The following is a 23,233-nucleotide window of genomic DNA, read 5'->3' as shown; positions in this document are numbered from 1 at the left end:
TTATTTCCTTTGTTTTCAATTCTCATTTTTTGAGTTTGCCACGTACCTCCTTCGCCAGTGTTGATAAGAGCTACGTCAAAATGCGTCTTCATTTCTCCGCAGTGTTAATGATAGAACAAATGGATAACAGCCGAGGCTATCCCAAACAATTAAAACCTTTATTAAATAAAAGTGTGTATTTATTAGAAACCTTTTTTGTCACTGTTTTAGTATTATAAGTTATGTTTTGTGTTAATGTTAGCCTATTCTGTTTATGTTGCGTATATTTCTAAGGTTGATTATTTGATATACTGTTGAATAGTTTAATCTACATCAATGTGTTATATTTTCTAAAATAAATTAATATTTTTCTGATTACATATTTATTTTAATAAGTCAGAAATGTCTCTGCTGTTTTCTGCTGACAGGCGCGGTGGGCGCTACTGGGGGCGTGTGCAGCAGGTGATGCAAATTATGGGTTCTCAGAAGGCTAGACCGTCTCATTTCTGTTCTCTTTACGAACTTCTGAGGCTGCCACCTTGAAAGACAGAGTGCTCACCTTTTAAAGTTGCATGCTTAGAAGGACACAGCTAATAACAAGCAGTCGATCCGCCACCCGCCCAAATTTAATTAAAATATTTTTTTTCGTCACGTCATCCGCCCGATCCGCGGTTTATCCGCGGAGTCCGCAGCTGTAACCACCAACCGCGCATCTCTAATCTTGGCGCGTTGCTATTTTGAGGCAACTAAAATAGACTACGCCATTGACCAACAAAAACCTGGTCTAAAGTCTAAAGTCAATGGCGCAATATTTTTTTTGTTATTTAAAGAGCGCATTAGTAATATGAGCCTAAACGGGACAACAACGCGGGTTTGCTTAACACATACATGAATGCGCAGCAGCACAAAAACACTTTTAAATATGAAAGATTAAAGGATTGAATGTAAAAGATTATTATTGAGTCTCTTGGACATAAATGAGGACTAATTATGAGACGTTAGAAAGCACAAAGAGCTGCTTCACCTGTAAGTAAAACAAATGCATCTGTTTTTAAATGTTTTTTTTAAAATGCTACCTCACGGATTTATTGTATATGATGACTCTGTACCTGTGGATTTAGTGAGATGAGAAACATTTTAAATTAATGCTTAAAAAATCTTGTGACGCTGTCCAAGTGCTGAAAGAGAGCCGTTTGTAAATTCTTTATCTCCTGTTTGTTACAAATAAAGTATTTTTACAGTACAAACCTTTTCTTACATACTTTTAAATTATGTTTTGATGATATTGGATAGCTATACATTTAAAGCAACTACACTCTTAAAACGAATGTGTTAAATTAACACATCTTGTGTCTAGTTAAGGACAACACACCTAGTGTGTTGTCCTTAATTTAACACATCTCTGTGTTATTTTTAGAACAACACACTTTGGTTTGTTTTAACACATCTTGTGTTGTCCCTTTTATTTATATGAACTCTAAATCAGCACGAAATGACACATAATGTGTTAAAATTAACGCGTGGTGTGTTGGGTGGTTTGGCGCGGAGCAGTGTGTTAAAGTTGACACACCCTGGATGTGTTGGTTTTAACACATTGCTTTGTGTTGAACTATTTGACACATTATGTGTTAATTTTAACACATTATGTGTCATTTTGTGCTGATTTAGAGTTCATATAAATAAAAGGGACAACACAAGATGTGTTAAAACAACACAAAGTGTGTTGTTCTAAAAATAACACAGAGATGTGTTAAATTAAGGACAACACACTAGGTGTGTTGTCCTTAACTAGACACAAGATGTGTTAATTTAACACATTCGTTTTAAGAGTGTAGGCAGACTAGATACTTTGAGGCAGGTGTGTTGAGGGAAGTTTTAGCTAAACTCTGCAGGACACAGGCCCACCAGGACCGACTTTGGACACCCCGTTCTATGGCATCGCTGTAAAGAACATTTTACATTATTTTTAAGAGTGAAGCTACACAAATCTCTCTTGCTGTATGTTGCATTTAGCTGATGTGACGTAATTTGTTCTTTTACAGCTTATTCATATTACTTTATGACTGAAAGCAATTAGGCCACACCTGCTTGTGTACCACAAATGCTGTAATACCAAAGATTGCATGCGTTTTTTGAAAGCATTTAAAAGAAAAACTTCCTCAAGGTGCTTTTGATGTATTTAACCTGTGTAATCACATTTTTTACTTTATACAACTCCAAATGAGAATAAAAAGTAAATTAAAATAAAATGCAATTATTTGCAAATCTCATATACTCATATTAATTTAGTCAGTATTATAGAGAATATGAACCTTTTATCTCAAATGTACACAAATCAAAAGTATTTCAGCTATAAACAAACAGCTTCACACTCTTAATCTATTTTCTCAATTGTCTTGTTTGTTTCGTCTTTAATTTATAAATAAGGAGAAACGTCTGAAACTACATTGAAATTTAAATGAAACACACCTGAGAACTCAAAACTTGCCCACTGAAGCTAAGCAGGGCTGAGCCTGGTCAGTACTTGGATGGGAGACCACCTGGGAAAACCAGGTTGCTGCTGGTAGTGGTGTTAGTGAGACCAGTAGGGGGTGCTCACCCTGTGGTCTGTGTGGGTCCTAACACCCCAGTATAGTGATGGGGACACTATACTGTCAAAAAAGCACCGTCCTTCGGATGAGACGTTAAACCGAGGTCCTGACTCTCTGTGGTCATTAAAAATCCCAGGATGTCCTTCGAAAAGAGTAGGGGTGTGCCTGGCATCCTGGCCAAACTTGCCCATTGGCCTACTAATCATCCCTCATACTAATTGGCTATATCACTCGGTCTCCTCTCCATTAATAAGCTGGTGTGTGGTGAGCGGTCTGGCGCAACATGGCTGCCGTCGCATCATCCAGGTGGATGCTGCACATTGGTGGTGGTTGAGGAGATTCCCCCGTTCATATGTAAAGCGCTTTGAGTACTGAGAAAAGCGCTATATAAATGTAAGGTATTATTATTATTATTATTATTAAAACTTCTTAACTAATAAACAACAGCAACCCCCGAGCAGTAAAATTATATAAAGATATTTTTAGCATTAATTATACATAATAAAAGTAAAAGCCTACTCCCTGTTTTTGAATGTGTGAATGCCTTTTGAATGTTTGTGAATGTGTGAATGCAGTACTCATTAAACTTGCTTATGACATCATCAGATTGTGCCCTTATCAGTCTATATAATCAGCAATTTGGAAAGTATTGTACACTTCTATTGCTTGATGTCCTGCAACTGTCAGCAGCAACGCTATTTTGCATCCCACTATCGATTTCTTGTATCTACTGAACGGCTGTTTAAAACGTGCTAACTGCTGTGAACGTTCCAGGTAAGTTTCAAGGATTTATGTGGTTTATCAGCATCCATTGTACGGTTGTAGAGCTTTTTTAGTGTTGTTTGTTTGTTTGTTTGTTTTAACAGTCATGGCATTCCTGTATAACTTTCGACTGGGATGTGTGGCCATGCTGATGTTGGCTTTTCATCTGGAGTTTGCCAGTGCTGGTGTTTATGTTTATGACTTACGGGCCAGAAATGTTTATGGGGATCCTTTCGGGAATCCTCCTGATCCATATGTCAAAGTTTGGTGTGGTTCCACTTTTGCAGGAATGACAGAAAGTATCTGGGATGCCTCCCACCCTGTGTGGGACGCAATGTTCAACTTTCCACTCTGCAGAGTTGGTCAAACTCTGAAGCTGGAGATGTGGGATAAAGATTGGACTTATGATGATCTTTTGCTCAGATGTACTACAGTAGTGCAGACGGGCTCTCGTGAAATTACTTGTAGCAATTCTAAAGGAACTCTGTATTTTAAATACACTGTGTATTAAATCTGCCCTGAGATAACAAACAATGTAATCTGATCTGCATTACACATTCTGCATATAAATTTTTCATTGATAGAAGTAAATTGAGTAATTACTTTTTAATAAGATGTTTCTACTGTTAATCTGGCTGTTTCCGTTTGATTTTGTCTTAATGCGTGCTTTAGGAACAGGGGTTATTATAGTTAAAACATTTTTTGTGGTTTTGGATTAGTTTTTTTGCATAGGACTTTAAGTTTCTATTTAGTTTTATTATTGTTTTATTTTTAGTGTAATATCATGGAATATGCATGCACATGATAAAAAAAATCAACATTTGTAAATCTGTATTTGGGTGAAATGAATATGGAAAAATGATTAAAAGACAAGATTAAACATTTTCTGACAAGCTACAAAAATCACTGTGTTAAATCTAGTTAATGTAAAATTTATAACAGCTCGAAAATACTTTTAAACATGAAGAATTTAAAGGTGAAGTTGATTCTGAATCCACTTTTTATACAGTTAGTGTGTAGCTTTGCTGTTTAAACATATACATAAACAAAATAGAGTTTCAGAAGAGATGTCAATAGTGTCACAAACTGAGATCAGATTCATCAAGTCTGCAATCGAATCAATATTATTGAAGATTTCAATATAAACTCAATCCTTTCTTATCAAATTGACAGATGTCCAGATTATTTTAGCTATACATCTACAGATCCACACTCTTAATTTACAGGATTTTCACAGCTGTCTCATTTTTATTTCTATGAAGTTAAAACTTGAGACACAACCGAGAACTCATTTCATAATCCAGACATTGCTTGGCTAGATACTTTGAACCACACATGAAAGCAGCAGCGCCTATCCTTGGAGTAACAGCACCAATTTACATTTACAGTTAATGTAGTTACATTTAGTTTATATTTAGTTTTAGTATTGTTTTGGTTTTAGTGTAACTACATAAAAAATGTTGGGTTGTTGTTATGCAACCATGGGGTATAATAACCCAGCAGTTGGGTTAAAACAACCCAGCATTGGGTCAACTTTAACCCAACGTTGTGTTCTGTCCAATATTTACCCATTATGGGTCAAGATTAACCCAGCCATGTTTAGAGTGTATGCACATAATAATGACATCTATAAATGTGCAATTGTGTTTAACAAATGTGAAATGAAAGACACTGGGCCCTATTTTAACGATCTAAGTGCATTGTCTAAAGCGCACAGCGCAACATCTAAATGGATGTGTCCGAATCCACTTTTGCTAATTTAACGACGGAAAAAATGGTTTGTGCGCTGAGCGCATGGTCGAAAAGGGTTAGTCCTATTGTAATGGGAGTAGTTTGGGCATAAAGTGCAATAAACCAATGAGAGTCTCAGCTCTCATCCCCTTTAAAAGCCTGTTGCGCTGGCGCTATGTCTAATCCATATTTAGATGATGTACTTTGTAAACTGAAAAACTAAGCGGAGGAAAAAGATCCCCAGTTTAAGATTAATGTTAAATAATTGTGTTGTTTTTCACTTGTATTGAAATTGTTTTTTTATTAAAACCTTTAAAACCTGTTTTCTTTTAGTCATGGAAGTAAAAAAGCAGACTTTAAATAGCTTTAAATGTATTGCTATCCAAAATAAAACAGGAGATAAAGAATTTACAAACGGCTCTCCGTACGTTTCAGCACTTGGACAGCGTTTTTTTAAGCAAAGAGTTTTTTTAATCATTACTTTAAAAAATGTTTCTCATCTCACCATATCCACAGGTACAGAGTCATCATATACAATAAATCCGGTAGCATTTAAAAAAACATTTAAAAACAGATGCATTTGTTTAAAGCAAAGCATTTATTTACTTACCAGGCTGCAGGTGAAGCAGCTCTTTGCGCCTTCTAACGTCTCATAATTGGTCCTTATTTATGTCCAAGAGACTCAATAATAATCTTTTACATTCAATCCTTTAATCTTTCATATTTAAAAGCATTTTTGTGCTGCTGTGCATTCATGTACTATGTGATAAGCAAACCCGTGTTGTCCTCCCGTTTATAGGAGCATATTACTAATGCCCTCTTTAAATAACAAAAACATATTGCGCCATTGACTTTAGACTTTAGACCAGGTTTTTGTTGGTCAATGGCGTAGTCTATTTTAGTTGCCTCAAAATAGCAACGCGCCAACAATGTGCCTGAACACACATCGTTTTCAGTCCAGAACGCCCATGGGCGCTAAAGGTGGCGCAAATGCATTTGCTATTTAAACAACACGGCGCTAAACGTGAAAATTATAATTGTGCAGGGTGGAAAATAGCAAATGACATTTGCATCGCGCATTGCGCTGAATTGCGCCGGGTGTAAGATAGAGCCCAATATCACTGTAATGATCAGACTTATCATCTTAGTTACAAAGATAAAACTGGGGTTAGATAAAACTGTATGAAATTAAAAGTGTTTAAAAAGATGAGTCAAACAAAAAAAAAAGAATGAATAAAGTGTATTTACAAGACACACTGAAACAACACACTAAAACCCAGACTGTTAACTCTTTCACCGCCAGCATTTTTCATGATTTTCACAAAAGTTTAATGCCTTCCAGAAAATTCTCCTTTTTAAATATATAAACATACAATATATTAAATAAAAGAACAGACCCTCTGCTTTCAAACAAAAAATCAGTTTCATCCTACCTTCATGTGTTCTATTTTTATCACCTCTCAAATATGTGTAGGTTTCATCAAAAACACAAAATTTTGAGCAAAAAGCTGAGATAATTCCATTTTTGTGAAGGACTTTTGATAGAGATCAGATGCAGAGCGATCTTTAAAACATACACGGACATACAGCTGTTTGCCCTAGGGCAATACTTCCGGTTTTATAAGTTGCGGATACTAGTGATGTTACGTCTGACCCGAAGCTCAGATGCTTGCTTCAAACTCGAAAAGTCCTTGCAATGAACCACTGTTTCTGAGCTTGTATCATTACGTCACTAGTCACACATGATATATGACGTCTGAAGCAGTGGCGGCTGGTCACTAGGGGGCGGGCCTAGTTAGAGGTATGGCCTACATGAAACACGACTATCTACTAGTAGCCATCTACTGTCATGGGCTTGCCAGACCTTTTGTACTAGACTCAGGTCTGAGTGTATCTGGCAAGACCATGACAGTACTATGTTCTGTCTGGGGACACGTGGAGTCAAATTGTGTGTGTGGCTTCCACGTGTTCCCAGTGTCTTGTCGCTGTCATGGTCTTGCCAGACCTTTGTGTAAGATTCAGGTCTAATTTCAGAGGGTAAGATTATGGCAGCATTGTGTTTTGTGTGGGGACACGTGTTTTCACATTATGTTTTTGTGTCACATGTTCCCAGTGTCTCGTACACACTGCAGATAAATACGGTTGCCACTTCACCTTTGAATGCTTAATCCTGTTTTGTACACACAGGGTTAAGGTTAGGTTCAGTATTTAGCATATTCTTTCACAGTTTTCATACATTTCTGTTACCTTTCCCTTGCTACATTCAACAAATTATTATTATTTTTTTGTGTTTTTTGAAATATTTTTGTGTTTACAGAAGTAGATGTTGCATGATACTGTATGTGTCAATCATTTACTGTATACTTTCTTATATTACAATATGCCTGCATTTGCAACATGATCTCACAAAGTTCCGTGGGATAGGCACGGAATTTTGTGCTCATTTTTCCGTGGCATTCTCACGGATCTCCGCATTTTTCCGTGGCCCTGCTACGGACTGTCTTTTTCGTGGCATTCTCACGGACTGGTTACTCAACTGCTTTTTCCTATTTTCAAACCATTTTCGGCTTTTTCGCTCAGTTTAGGGTTAGATTTGGTGTTTGCGTTAATATGTCACTTTAACTATTGGTTTATACTATTTTTTCTGCTTTATTCTTTTATATTTTCTAAACTTTAAACAATTGTTGCCTGGTGTTGGGGTTAGAGTTGGGTTTGGGTAGGGATGTCATTTCATGTAAATCTAACCCTAAACCGAAGCGAAAATGGTAAGAAAATAGGACAAAACAGTTGAGTAACCAATCCGTGAGAATGCCACGAAAAAGACAGTCCGTAGCAGGGCCACGGAAAAATGCGGAGATCCGTGAGAATGCCACGGAAAAATGAGCACAAAATTCCGTGACTATGCCACGGAAATTTGTGAGATCAGGTTGGCATTTGCATAATTGTCTTTCTCTCACAGGTTCCCCTTTCAGAGATGAGATCAGTCTGGCTGTATTGCAACTGCAGGAAAATAACCGGTTGGAGATCCTGAAAAGAAGGTGGTGGGAGGGAGGACAGTGTCCCAAAGAGGAGGACCATCGTGCCAAAGGTATGAACCCCACCTGTACCTCAACACAATAACCTCATTAATGCTAACATACCATCACTTATCTTCAAAGGTCCTGTAAAATACACACAGGCACATTTCTTATTTGCCTGTGTGTACTGTATGTGTGTAATTGAGTGCATGTGTTTTACTATACAAACACGAGTGCGTGTCACCATTTGGATAACAAAGTAAGTGTGTGCATACAGGTGATAGTTTAGTACATCCAGATGTGTTAATATGTTTTTAAATGTTGCAGGACTTGGAATGGAGAACATTGGTGGTATATTTGTGGTGTTGATCTGTGGCCTGATTATTGCTGTGTTTGTGGCTGTGATGGAGTTTGTGTGGTCCACACGTCGATCAGCTGAAACAGACGAGGTACGACCTCTCTCCTGCGAACGCCAATATCACAGTCACACTACAGTAGGTTACCACGGCAACCCGCCAGCTCCTCAGCTTAATCTGTGTCGAAGTAAAGTCAAGTGTTTGTCCCGTGCTGTGCATGTCTGCTTGTGTACATCATATTTTTCAACTCATCCTTTGCATCCTTTGATAATTTTCCTATTTGTCATGTTTCAGGTGTCTGTCTGCCAGGAGATGTTGACGGAGTTTCGAAACGCTGTCTCATGCAAGAAAAGTTCTCGTCTGCGCCGGCGTCGACCCCTCCCCAGCTCTTTGGCCCTTCGTCACCCCACTCGCATCACTTTAGGGGCTCCCCGGCCCCTACGCCTTGTCAGAGATATGCGCCTTAGCAATGGAAAGCTCTATAGCGGTACCGGACCCCTAACAGGAGGTTCAGGGGCCGGAGGAGGCCCTTCAGACATGGGCCCCGGCCCTCAACGGCTCCTGGAGGACCCATTAGGTGCCAACAGCACCCCTACAGTGGCTCTTGGTCCACCCGCAGTGACAGTACCTCTGCCACGAGGCTGTACTCACGTGCGCATCTGTCAAGAGTGCAGGCGCATCCAGAGCCTCCGCACAACCTCCTGCACACGCATCCCTCCCTCAACGGCCCCTCTGCCGCGCCTGGCTCCCCCTCCTCCACACTCATCGTCCAATACAGACAGTGAAGGGGGTGGTGGGCACAGCCCGTGTCGGATAGGCCACTCACCACCAGCAAAAGGCTGCACTTTACCTCCACCTCAGTCTAGCATCAATACTGAACTATTAGGAGAACAGAAATGAGAAACTAAAATGGAGAGAGCGAGAGGAAGAGAGAAAGAGATGGAAGAATGTTAAAAGCCAAAAGGGGAGACACTATGAACTATAACATGTTTTTGAAATGTTTGTGTCTTTTATTTTTATTCTCGTTTTCTTTCAGATTTCAGGTATTGGTGTCATATCAATTCAAATGTTTGTAATATTTCTGTCTGAAGTAACCTTAAAAATGCATTAATAAAGATCAGCGTGAGACTCAATGAGTAGTACAGAGATATTAAACTTCCCCAACAGACAGCACAGAGACTTTCCTTCTTCCTTTGGCTGTAATTTGTAGGTGATCAGACACTTCATCTCTCTCTCTCTTTCTCTCTCTCTCTCTGATGAGGTCACACACTGGAAGTAGCACAGAGACTCTTTTGGATGTTATTGTTTTAATGATGGAGTCAGACAGCAACAGAATGAGAGCACACACTTCAATAGAGGACAATGTGAAATACACAAACTTGTTCATGAAAAGATACTCTAAACAGATATTCTTACTTTTCTGTACTATACTTATTTTTAAATTCACTGTCTGTGTAATTTAATTCTGGGTTGTGTTGTCTGAATTGGAAATTAAATATAGAGATCCTTTTATTGATACTGAGGAGATCAACATCTCTGAATATGACTGAATATGTATGTTATCAGGATTGAGGAGCTGTGTGTTCATTAAAATGTGGACTTTGCTTTAAATCAGCTGGCATGTTAAAGAACTTGAGTGTTTAAACCGTGCTGTATATCACATCTTCAACCCAAATCTTCACACATAAACATTTGCTTATCTGCGTTCATCAGAGAGCAGAAATTTACAAACCCAGCATCTGCTCTCTGGTGGTTTTACAGACACGCACACAAAATATAACACCCCATAAATATTTTATTACATTTTTAATATTTTAGTTCACAATTGTTTCTTGGCTTTGTTCAAAACTCATTTTTATCTTTCAAATGTAACTTTGAAACTTAATTTCAATCTTTGTCATGACCATAAATTTAGTAATTAGTATCAATATTTAAGATATCAAGGTTATATTTTTACACAATTTTCTTTACATGATTTTATGTATAGTAGATCACAAATCATTGCTTTAGATGGCTTCTTACAGGCAGGGTCACATATTTCTAGAGGCATTTATAAATGTGTAACACATATTGCATTTATAACATTTTAGTTATTTAGTTTTGAGTGTTAAGGGCAATTATTGCAATTTTTTATTCTTATGCATTTTTTTTACTGTAAACCATTGAACTTTTTCCAGACTGAATTGTGTTTTCTATTTTCTGCAAATGATCGTATCATCAGTTTTATTTGAAGAAGCTCATGAACAAATAAACAAAAGCAAGCAAATCTTTACAATATTATGAGAAATATATGTATCAATGGTAAGTAGTACATTTCTTTATTTAATTGTTTATTTCTTTTGGGGAAGTTCAGTGAGACTGAAGCTCTTGCACAGACCAACAGACCACATACAGACAGATGTAGATGTATTGCTGTAGTCATCAAGTTCATGTCTAACATTTTATACCCAAATACTAAATCAGCTTCTAGATTTATTTTTAATAAACATTACAATCTCTTGTAAAATTGTAAATACACTTTGTTTTGTAAAAGAATGTTGTGTTATATTAACCTGTGGTGAATCTAAAGTTTAATAATCAAAGTTATTCTTTTTCACCTCTGTGTATACAGATGCATCCTTTGCTGTGTGGTCACCAAAAGCAATCTGATTGGCTGAGGCTGGCTGTGATGTCATTCCTGAACGACCACTGAAAGAAACTGCAGCGTATTCAATGTCTTCAGTCTGTGAGGGTTTTTTATTGATTTTGCCTGACTTTACTGTGACATCAGCATATGTGATTTCTCCCTACAGGTAAACAACAGATCAGCAGTAAATAAATGTCAATATATTATTCATTAAAGAGCCCTTTACAGTATACTGACCTATATGATTCTTGTGATAACCTTATAATTTATTTAAGAGCTTATTTTACTACACCTCTACTGTTATTAATTTCATCTTTTGGTTAGTTATGTTATTGTTTTAGCTGTTGTCTGACCTGTTGTAAGTCACCAGGGCTCTGTGTAATATCTATAAAAAGACAAAGAAGTGGTCAGTAACAGCGTGATACAAGCTTAAGCAGAATGGTTTCAGAAAAGAGGAAATAACTCAGAAATGTAGAAGTGTGGATGAACGATAAAAAGTGTTAGAGGAAAGAAGACAACATGGAGCCCAGTTTATTAGATCTTAAATACCTCTTAAATAACATCTTTAGGACAGTGAAATATGAAATATACATTTTCAATTGTTTAACAGAATAAACAGTTGTACCCAATTTAATGAAACTTAAATGTGCAATCTTGTGCAATGTTAATTCTTAATATAGAAGAAACATTTAATGTCTGATAAAAGAGTTCATGTGAAGTTTACTCACAGTTAACAGAAGTACTGGCAGCTCTTCTGCAGGAACATAAAAAGAGAAATGTTGAGAGTATTGTTGTGATAACCTGATGCTAAATACTGATATTAAACATGTAACTCTAAAAGACTTCACTTGGGTTAGAAATGGAGCAGGGTTTGAAAGGATGCCCCAGAAATTACAGTGTGACATCAGAAAAGTTTATGATAATCAATTAAAGAGAGCAAATATTAAAATTTCATTCATTTATGTAGAACTTTAACAGCTTTACATTTTAGTCATTGCTGCATGTGTTGTATTGTATGTTCACATACCGTCTTTTATTTATGAATAAATATCCCACAGAAGTTATAATCACAGTGATCAGTATTACAGTTACAATCCCTGCAGTAGCAGCAGTGGACAGAAGAGGTTTATCTGTGAAGAGATCACAAGAAAAGCTTTTAATGATCAATGTTACATGGTGTGATATATTTTAAAGCGCTGTTCGTACCTTCTTGCACTTTTAAGGTGGTTACTTCTGTTCGACTTCCACTAGGGTGGGTTGTGTACGCACAGCTGTAGACTCCCTGATCAGTCAGTTTCACATGTTTGATGATGATGGAGGCCTCAAAGGTCAGATTTGGGTTTGTACTAAACTTGACTCTGTCTTTCAAGACTGTGTTGTTGGTTATGTGAATGCCATGTTCCCTATCAAAGAGAATGACTTGCAGAGAAACATTTTTATTGAAAGGATTTCGCCAGGTCCACCCAACTTGAGTTAACTTTTCTTCTGTGCGTCCATGGACAAAGCGGCATGGCAGTGTGACATCATGACTCTGGTATGCGATGATCTCAGAAACAATGTCAACTCTCTGACCCTGAAGTACTAGATTAAAGAAGAGAAATGTGTTAATAGTATTTACATTACTGTCATAGTTTCATTTTATCATGCAACATTACAAGAAAGTAAAAATGCATCATGTAAAATGATAATCTTGTTAAGCATCATGTTAAAAGTTTGATGTAGACTGTTCGCACAGAAAGATTACACAAAAGAAAGTTTTTAATAGCTAAAAGATAAAAGCAAAAAAAGACCCCAAAAACATTTCAATTTGTGTACTTGATAATAAAGTTTTAAAGTACAGCGTGCTGTGGTTAATTAAGTTCTTTAAACTATTAAAAAAGTATGCAAATCAAGTACAAAATGAAAACACTTTTTATTGATATGATATTGATCTTGTGTCCCAAAGCCATTTACATTTTTCAAAAAGGATACTTCATGTACTAGTAACTTTTTATACTGCCACCTGAGAAAAAAGCTAAATAAAATATATTTGCTAAAATAAAAATGATAACAGAATAAACAATGAATAATCACTTACCTGTTAATAGTGTGGTATAAGACAGCAGTAAAGGAATAAACTTACTTAACAAGTCCATCGTAAGCTTTCATGTCAGGGACAAAAGCTTTGCTCAAGTTCAAAAACTTGACTTACAACAGCACTTCCTGTATTTCCTTAGTGCTTGAATGAAATTAAGTTTTTTTTTTTTTTGGGGGGGGGGGGTTGACACAGTCTATATAACACATTTATACCAAAACAACATATAGAGAAGTTAATAAATATACATCATTTTAAATATGTTTTGAAGCTTTAAAAGTAAATTTTTCATATGGTTCACGCTATTAATAATTTTAGAAAATCTTTTGGTACATTTGAGAGGGCTTTTAACATCCTTTTGTAACCAAGGATGAAAAAATTTATTTAATTTGACTGAAGATTATTTCCAATGGTCAGTTTTAAATCAAGAAATTTAAACAAACAAATTCTCAACATGAGTGCTGTATAGTTACTGGACATATAAACATATCCAGTTTCTTTTATTTGTTTTTGGGATTTATTCAGTGTAAATATTACATCACATGTTGTTCTGCAGACATCTGTAAACTGACAGTGCTGGTAGTGTATTTACCAACATTTACATTGAAGATCACTTTGATTAAACTGTTGATATATCATATGAATATATCCCACAAATGAAAGAAAGATATCAGGTATCAGCATCTCATTCTCTCCTAATGCTAAAGTTTCTTGTTTTATCTGCTTTCACCGTGCTATAACAGACATGTTTCTGTGCTCTGAATATTATAATGCTCTGAATAATGTGCAAACAAAAAGATGCATATTTCCAAATACAGTAAAAAATCTTATTAATAATAGTAACATTACTTAAACATATTTTTTCTGGCTGACTTCTTGCTGGTTTCTTTTACCTGCAGTACAAACAATGGTAGAAATGGTTTCAGCAGAATCACTGTTCCTTTTAAAATCAAAAACGTGTTAGCTTGCTAGTGACCAGTCAGCCAGAAAAAGTCAGGTGCGAGTTTGTATAGACCCCTTAACGGTTCACGTCACAGGCTGTTCCCACTGCGCATGTCGGGGTCAGAAAAGTCATTACAGCTGATTGAGTTGCGTATTATTCGGTATCGTCAAAAATGCCTACTTACGTCGTGGGCTGTGAAAATCGCACGAGGTCTTCCGTTAAGTTTTCGCGATTCATGCAGAATCTCAAAAACAAAAAAATACAACATCTGCGCCTGCAAGCAATTAACGTGCAGACTGGGACAATGCAAAGATTAAAGAGGCTTGTGTTTGTAGTGCTCACTTCATTTGAGGTAAGTCATCATTTTTCAGCACTGTTAGATTAAATTATAAAGCCTAAATGGTATGAACAGTTCGACCCCGTGCTGCGCGCGCACCCGATAATCATTCAATGTTTACAAACCTTGAAGGGGTCTATTAGCATACTTAATTCTGACCCTAAAGAAAAACAGAAGATTTAATGTTATGTTCTTTCATTATCATTCAATCTTCAGCGTCTTGAAAAAAATAAACAAACAGTGTGTTAAGTCAGGAAGGAGGAAAAGAGCATTTTACTGGTTGATCTTTACTGGAGACACCAGGGGCCTCATTTATAAAAGTGCGATGTAGGAACTGTCCTACATTTCATCTAAGACCATTTCTGAAATGATCTTACGTGTGATTCAGAGAAAAAGAGCGTACGCACAAAAAAACATGCGTATACGCCTCTTTTCCAGATATGCGGTTTATAAATCAGAAATTATCTGGAAATTGTGCGTAGCTGAATAGAACTTTTAGAACTCCGCCTTGTAAACGCCCCTAGTTTAATTCATTTGCATAAAAATAATCAATTTTCAAAGTCCAAATTATCTGACGGCTACAATGGCGAGTGGTAAGAAAACATATTTGTTGTCGTTTGCTTAAGTTTTTAATATTTCTAAATTCTAACATGGAAACTTTATTGACATCACTCAAGTTAAGGCGATTATTAGTGGATCTTTCAATTCACGGGTTTCATTTAAATATAGTTTTACACGTAGGCTAAACATATATTATATAGTATATTTGTGTCTTTAAAGTTTTGTCTCAGTTTGCCATGCCTCCTGCGCGACGGTGTTAAAATAAGAAATTTTCGACTTTAAAATTCAAAGATCGTATCTTAAACTGTCGGAATATATTCCATATGGATTCATTTGGATTTACAGATGTTTAACATTAAAATCGATGCATGGGAATAATTTGTATTAATTTTTGAAATACCCATCACTCTTAAATGTTGCATGTCCCTTAAATCGAGGCTTCACAATTTAGTTCCTTTCACGTCGTTTTAATCATTAAATTCGATCGGTTTTACTTTCATTCAATAAAGCACATGTTCTGTAACATTTACATGTGCGTTAAACACCGCAAAACAATTTTGCTATATTTATTTTTTATTTTTTTTGAAAAGATGACGAACTAGAAAATCTTTTTCTGAACCTATACTGTAGCTTGGGCGCCATCTTTTTGCATTAGAATAGGCCTACATTTTAAAATATCAAAATAGGCCAACATATTTTGTTTTAAAATATATTCTAAAACCTGGTTAAATTATTTTGGAGTAGCCTAGTAGGCCTTCTCCACAGTTTGTTCATTTTCTGTGTGCATCATTGTTGCATGTTTTTACGGTTCTATTCTGAATAAACAAACAGCGCAGTTTACATGCTTCGTCCCTGTTGCATTAGCTCATTAAGATAATTCTAAACAGATTTGTGTAATTCAAAAAACTCTGAATTGTAGTTGAGAACGTCACGGCGCACTATTAAAACATTGTCGGTAATGTGTCGGTCGGGCTGGGCTCGGACACAACGTGCAGGGGCTTCGGTTATGGTTTTTTGTGCCCGATCGAAGCTCTAATTCAGATGATGTTGACGCTGTAAAAGTTTCGAATATCTATTTATTTTTTATCAAACATATTCAACACTTTTTTTACATTAGCCAGGGGATGAAAGAGATAAATAATTTAATAAAAACATGGAAATGCTGACATACATGAATACATTTAGCAGCTTTCTAGTTTATCAGATTATCAATAGATTTTAGGTAGCCTATTGCTTAACTTTTAATAGAAAAATACGGAATAATGGTTTATAATCACCATATTTACATTTATTTATAATAAACGTTGCAAACAAAAGTAACACATTAATCAAATAATATTTCGTATGTAATAAGATATCATAAGAGAAAAAAACTAATTCAATATTTTCCAAAGTCTTAAGAAAAATATATGAATTCTAACAAAAGAGCACAAATCTAACCATTTTTTTGTCTTTTTTGAATAAGGACAACTCCAAAACAAATGAAAAAAAATTCTGCATGTTGACCACAAAAGGTACAAAACAAAAAGTTTCGAATATGCCTACCTGCAATACTGCAATATTCCCACAAGGAAACGTGCGTACGTCAAGTCGGAACCTGACGTGGAGGTAAGTACTTTTCCACGTCAAAGACAAGTTTTATAAATCTGAGCGTTTGAGTGGATTTGAGCGTACGCACGGTCTTAGATCAAATCTGTGCGTAAAAACGCTTTATAAATGAGGCCCCAGGAACTGTTTCCCAGAACTCATGCTCCCCGCAACAGCCCCCCCCTGGTGGATTTCCCTGAAGAAGGACCTTATTTCTCAGAGAGGGGGCACATTATGGCACCCGCATCCCGACCTGGGGAACCTCCATGTGTGGTCTCTGGACTGGACGCAGAGGCTCTAAGTGATTTAGTGCTAGAGGTATCTAACACTATTGCTGCAGCTCGAGTGCCGTCCATGAGACAGACTTACACGCTGAAATGGAACCTGTTTGTCAACTGGTGCTCTTCTTAACAAGAAAACCCACGAGAATACCCGATCAGCGTTGTGCTTTAATATCTTCAGCATCGGTTGGAGGGGAGGCCGCTCCCCCTTCAAAAATCAGGTGGTGAACCTGCAAGTGCTGCCGCTAAAGGAGGCAGACCCAGCCATGGCTTTGTTACTGTATGTCCCGTACACACACTGCGATTGTACGTCGACAGAACGCAAATATTTATGACCTCAGATCAGCTCTTTGTCTGTTACGGTGGTCAGCAGGAATGGAAAGCTAAGGTCACCAAGCAGAGGATGTCTCACTGGATATTGGACACAATCACTCTTGCTTATGAAACACAGAGCTACAGTAAAGGTGTAGTAAAATCTTAAAGCTCTTAAATAAATAATAAGGTTTATCACAAGAATCAGATAGGCCCTTTTAAATTGAGAGCTCACTCTACAAAAAGTGTGGGATCATCTTGGGCATTAGCTTGTGGCTCCTCGCTGACAGACATTTGTAGAGCTGATGGCTGGGCGACATCTAACACTTTTACTAGATTTTATAGCATTTTTGTCAAGGTGGTATCCTCTCAGGTTGTCTCCTCAAACTGGTGAAACACAGAAGGTCGGATCTTGTGTTGACTTTCAGCTCCATTCTGGCACTACACCATAGTGCAATTATGGAATGCCGTTAGTGCCAAAATGCGTACAAAAAAAGTTTGGTACTCCTCCACCACTTCGACGGCCATTGTTGCGGATCATCGTCTGTCAGACTCTCACCTGAAGGAAGGAAACAGAGAAGTCACGTCCTGTCGCCACAGTTTGCTATTCCATTGCTGATACCGGCTGAGTATGCTCGGCTTTCTCAGCGAAAATATCTGATTTGGTATTATACCTGCAGCTCGTTTTATACTCCCACAGCGAGGCGGCGCCAGCAGATGCAAATAACTGCATGGCAAGTTCATTGACGTTTTAGTAGCTTTTCGAAGTAGATTGGTCCCGCAAAGCTCGCTCCCAATTTGTCGGTCACAATGTGACATCGTAGTGAACAACTGAAAGGGAACCACAAATCTAAATGTTAAAATTAAAGAGGATTTTAATTGTAAAACACATGTAAAGAACTACACTACCCACAATGTATAAGTTAGGGCCAATCATGATTTTAACCTGCAGCGGTCATCATGAGACCTCTGACAAGGGGAACTACACTATTACAAGTTGTGTTCAAATTCATACTGCGCTGCAAGAACGACAGGCAGATGACATCAAAGTACAGTGAGGACGATTCAAAATATGTGTTTGGAGTGTCATGTGTGTTGCTCTTCATTTCAAAATATGTGTTCGTTGCATCATGTAAAAAATACTATGGAAGTGAATGAGGTTCATAAACAGTTTGTTTACAAACATTCCTACAAACAATCTTGTTTCCTGTTCATCAGAACAAATGTATACAGGTTTGTACCAACATCAGTAAACAATGAACGAATTTGGATTTTTTGATAAACTTTCCCTTTAAGCAAGACTGAAACATTAGGGAAGTGATTTCAATGAAGTAAATGATTGAAACCACTTTATGAGAGGTTTACACAAGTGACGTTATATTCTGGGTGGCACAAATCTCAATCTTTATTTTATAACATGGGTTTATCATTAATTGAATTCTGTATGTACAGCTAGATAATACAGATTATTTCTGACTAACAGCTGACAGCTCAGTCATGATGTTTCCTTTTGGTTTGTGGATGTTGTTGATTTTGTGCATTGGTAAGCCTTTCAAACACGTTAATGTTTGTTGATAAACATTCAAGCTGTAGTTAACTGCAGGAAATATAACAAATGTAAGTCTGTTGATTACTACACGTGTTCAAAATCTAAAAATAGTTTCATCATCTTTCTATTTTGGAAACAGGATGTTTAGGTGAAAATCTGCAGTTTCCTGAGTTTAATGGGGCAACAGGAAAAAGCATAGTGCTCGTCCCTGAAGACCCACCATACATTTCTTCACAGATTGCTTCAATTACATGGGCTTTTGGAGTGGTTATTATTCTTCTCTCAAACTCTGCTGGAACTTCAATATCTCCAGAATATGTTGGCAGAGTTCATCTGGACACCACCACTGCGGCTCTGGAGCTCAAGAACCTGACGCTGAATGATTCTGGGACATACAAACTGACTGTAATAACAACTTTACAAACCTATACAGGACAAACTTCACTTAAAGTGTATGGTGAGTCTGTTGCTAAAACTATTGAGCACAGGCCTAATTAAGCATGTATTGATAGTGGGTAATGGAAAAATAATTTTAAAGATAATAAATAGTAAAGATTGTTTAAGACACATAAATATTTGATTATTGACTAGATTTAAAGATGCTGAATAATTGGTGCAAATTGCAATGGCATTAAACAGTTGAATGTTTGACAAACAGAAGGTCAAGCTAGTATGTTATATTGACTTCATTTTGTGAAATAATATATTTTAATATATTATTTTATATTTTACATAGTAAAAGTCAAATGAACAGAATGACAAAACTAGTGTGCTAAAGGTTTGTTGTCTTTGGTGTAGAGTTTACTTTAGTGTGTTTATGTTTAATTTAAGAATACGCAGAATGTCCACAAATTCCCAGCAGAAACTACAGGATGAATGCACTGTATTTTTGCATTATTTGATGGGTTTTATTATTTTTAATTCTAGGTTAAATTTAATCCAATAGACACAGTATGTTTTTTCATATTAAACCCAAACAAGTTGAAACAATGCAGCATGTTTAGAGTGTATACATATTTGTTTGTTACTTACCAATATGACCAAATACAAAACAAAACCAAATCAAAGCCAGAAGCTCTCTGTCTTTATTTACAAACAAACAGTATTTTGTGTCTCTCTCATCAACACAGAAACAATATCTGACACAACACTCATCGGTCCACAAGAATCATTAATAGAGGAAGAATCAAGTGCTAACATAACCTGTGAAGGAAGCGGTGACATCACTTCTGTGGAATGGATGAAAGATAAAAATCCACTGACACCCAGCAACAGAATCAACTTCTCATCTGATAACAGATCAGTGTTGATCAGTCCAGTGATCAGATCAGACAGTGGAGAATATCAATGTACATTAAGAAACCCTGCCAGCTCTGATACTGCAAACCTCAGACTTATCATCAACTATGAGCAGTTAAACATCAAGATTTGTGTTTGAACTTGATGAAATATCTCAATTCTTTAATGCTCTGTTTACACATCTAACAATGAGTCTCTTGTCTGTGTTATAGATGGACCAGAATATGTTTTTATTGATGGTCCGAATGAAGTGGATTTAGGACGTCCTGTGTCGCTGTCTTGCTCTGCCACTTCTGTACCTTCTGCTTCATTCACCTGGAGGTTTAATGGATCAGACACCGGTGTAACCACAAACACATTTACCATTGATAAGAGTGACATCACACACAGTGGAGATTACATCTGCACAGCCCACAATGATGTCACAAAGATAGATGTCTCTCAAAGGCATCTATTAGTAGTTACAGGTAAGAGGAATAACTTTGCTTTTACACAAAACTGTACTGTCAAGCAATGCCTTAACTTAACTATTAAATAAGCATTTTGTTTTAAATAAACTTCATTTCTATCTATTTCATTTTAATCATAAAATAATGACTCTTATTGCTCGGCTATTTTGTATGTACATCTAAGTTCTTAAATGTAGACTGAAATGTTCTGAAATCTTATATTTAAATGACAATGGCAGTAGGTGAAACAAAATAGCAATATCTCCAAGAACCATTTTCCCTTTTACATTTTATAGTCTGGAACCTTTTTCTTATACACTGAACTTTTTGTGCAATGTTGAAGCTTCTTGTAACCATACAGCCAGACACAGAATATTTCAGAAACCTTTCTTTAGAGTGTGGTTTAAAATGTCATTTTACTTATTTTGATAGAAAGTGTTACAATTGTTTACAGTACATGACATTGAGCACAGAAAGTTTTTTTTCATTTTTGCTTTAGAAGATGATGGTGATGGAGATGGAGGGCTGACAACAGGAGCAATAGTTGGGATTGTCATTGGAGTTTTAGTGGCAATTGCCGGCATTTTTGGTTTGATTTTCTACTTTATAAAACAAAGACAACGTGAGTAATTTAGAGCCAAACTGTATAATTTGTAATATATTATAACATTGTTCGTATGTGTGACATCTTATATGTTCTTTTTTAAATCCACAGGTTCTGGGCTGGGTAATAATAATGCCGAGACGATATATGAAAACGTTGACTTTAAAAAATAAACCCACCCTAATTATTTAAAACTAACCTGGAGTAACCTACAATATTCATTTTTAATTTCATCATTTAGCTGTGTTTTCTGATAAAATTATAAAACAATTAATTTAAGTTATTTTATTTCAAACATAAAGAATATTGAAGCTATGTTCTCTGAATTGTATGAGGCTTCAATATGGATACAAAGATGTTGAATAACTTGTATTTGTATATCACAGATTTTCATGTTCTCTGCTATTTCTTGTGAAAGTGGTGTGTGTTTTTTGTTATTTTTATTTGTACTCATGAAATTCTGCATTATTAAATTAAGTGTATATACATTTTTTATATAAATCTCTTTTTGATTTGATACAGGATGCAAGGATTATGGATTATATAAATGTTACATGTAAGCAGCAGTGTAGCCAGTGAACAGAGATGACAGGCATACACATACAACCGTAAAGTAAATAATAATAAAGAATAATGTTTAATTGACATCTGTGTTAGGCAATAAGCAAGCTATCCAGTGTGTCTCAGTCTGTGTGTTTGTGGCTGTTTGATTTCATTGAAAATTGATAAAAGTGTGTTTTGTGTTTGTATTAATGCATTTATGATCTGATGTAAGAGATTCTCTCTCTGCAGTTTTGCTTTAACTTGCATTGTAGATAACAATGTAATAGGGTCATTTTTATTTTTTATGTTGACTTTAAGAATATTGATCATATGCCTATGTTTCATATTTACATTAAGATAAGTTGCACTTACTAATTTCATTAGAAATAAAGAAATGTGTGTAGTTACATAGCAAACACATAACATCTATTCTAATGTTTTATTATTTTATTAATGGCTTTATTTGTTATCACATGTAACCTGTTTATGTTGAGATGTGGATAAACAGTGCTGATACTTATATGTTACTGTATTTACAGAAATTACAGTGATGAATCTAAATGCTTTAAAAGTCTCTGCTTCTGCTACACAATTCTGTACAATAACATGGAGATTTTGAGAAAGCAAAATATAACCTGGAATAAGATCAGGATAGACAGCAGTACCAGATTCTCATTTATTTTCTAGGTTCACCCGTCCATCTACAGTACAGATTTCTGTTTAAATTTCCACACCTATCTGGTAAATCTGAGCAGTATCAGGTGGTTTCCCTGACAGGGTTAAAAATATGTCAGAAGTGGACCCTAATCTTTCTTATCATGTTTTAATGGCTTCCTGAAACACAGATTACCCTGTCCGGGAAACCTCAGATAAAGATTTTATGATCAGTGCATTCACATTGTGATTCACAGCTGTGATCAAAGAACAAACTCTGGATTTCAGTCTTTATAGATCTTAAATGAATGATAATAGTAATAGAAGAGAAACGTAACAGTAGTTTAATACAGCCGTTGTCCAACACAGACATTAAAGGGGGTGGTGGGCACAGCCCATGCAGGATAGACCATTCACCACCAGCAAAAGACTGCACTTTACCTCCACCTCAGTAGCATCAATACTGAACTATTAGGAGAACAGAAATAAGAAACTAAAATAGTTTCTCTCTCCCTCTGTTTCTCCCTCTGTTTCTCTCTCTCTCTCTCTCTCTCTCTCTCTCTCTCTCTCTCTGTGTGTGTGATACTGATGAGGTCACACACTGGAAGTAGCACAGGGACTCCTTTGGATGTCATTGTTTTAATGATGGATTCAGACAGCAATAGAACAGCTACCTTCTTTCTGGTTTCTTTTATCTGCAGTACAAACCATGGTACAAATGATTTCAGCAGAATCACTGTTCCTTTTTAAATCAAAAACTTAGCTCGCTAGTGACCAGTCATCCAGAAAAAGGCCAGGTGTGTTCATGTCAGGTGTGCATTTGTATTAGCATACTTAATTCTGAGCTTAAAGAAAAACAGAAGATTTGATGTTATATTCTTTCATTATGGCTCATTCGATCTTCAACGTGTCGAAAACATAAATGAACACTGTGTAAAGTCTGGGAGGATGAAGAGAGCATTTTACTGGTTACTCTTT

General features: G+C 36.3%; 3 protein-coding genes across 5 annotated transcripts in view; 2 read left to right on the top strand and 1 right to left on the bottom strand.

Annotated features, from left to right (window-relative positions):
• Window positions 1–13,251, bottom strand: part of LOC129449184 (nectin 1a) — a 94,441-nt gene extending 81,190 nt beyond the window's left edge. Inside the window, exons 1-6 of one of the 3 annotated variants that reach the window (XM_073872043.1) lie at window positions 13,140–13,251; window positions 12,269–12,643; window positions 12,090–12,192; window positions 11,791–11,816; window positions 11,416–11,447; window positions 10,822–11,222 (exon numbers count right to left, since the gene is read on the bottom strand). In XM_073872043.1, coding sequence (XP_073728144.1) covers window positions 11,007–11,222; window positions 11,416–11,447; window positions 11,791–11,816; window positions 12,090–12,192; window positions 12,269–12,643; window positions 13,140–13,197 — 810 coding nt within the window. In that variant the 5' untranslated portion in view covers window positions 13,198–13,251 and the 3' untranslated portion in view covers window positions 10,822–11,006. Of the gene's footprint in view, window positions 1–10,821; window positions 11,223–11,415; window positions 11,448–11,790; window positions 11,817–12,089; window positions 12,193–12,268; window positions 12,644–13,139 lie in introns of those variants that run through there. The other 2 variants (XM_073872045.1, XM_073872044.1) reach the window with 2 other exon arrangements.
• Window positions 1–21,496, top strand: part of LOC129449183 (cell adhesion molecule CEACAM6-like) — an 86,333-nt gene extending 64,837 nt beyond the window's left edge. The window contains exons 2-5 of the mRNA XM_073872046.1: window positions 18,846–19,163; window positions 19,837–20,136; window positions 20,218–20,472; window positions 20,954–21,496. Coding sequence (XP_073728147.1) covers window positions 18,846–19,163; window positions 19,837–20,136; window positions 20,218–20,472; window positions 20,954–21,084 — 1,004 coding nt within the window. The 3' untranslated portion in view covers window positions 21,085–21,496. The remainder of the gene's footprint in view (window positions 1–18,845; window positions 19,164–19,836; window positions 20,137–20,217; window positions 20,473–20,953) is intronic.
• LOC141367322 (uncharacterized) lies at window positions 3,439–9,662 on the top strand. Its single transcript, XM_073872669.1, has 4 exons — window positions 3,439–3,757; window positions 8,023–8,151; window positions 8,408–8,529; window positions 8,731–9,662. The coding sequence occupies exons 1-4, from the start codon at window positions 3,439–3,441 to the stop codon at window positions 9,334–9,336; spliced, it is 1,176 nt and encodes a 391-aa protein (XP_073728770.1). The 3' UTR covers window positions 9,337–9,662.
• Window positions 21,497–23,233: the final 1,737 nt, after the last annotated feature.

The sequence above is a fragment of the Misgurnus anguillicaudatus genome, chromosome 10 (assembly GCF_027580225.2).
Source record: "Misgurnus anguillicaudatus chromosome 10, ASM2758022v2, whole genome shotgun sequence".
Lineage (NCBI taxonomy): Eukaryota > Metazoa > Chordata > Actinopteri > Cypriniformes > Cobitidae > Misgurnus > Misgurnus anguillicaudatus.
Note: the sequence above shows the minus strand (reverse complement) of the source record. Positions and strands in the feature narration are given on the sequence as shown.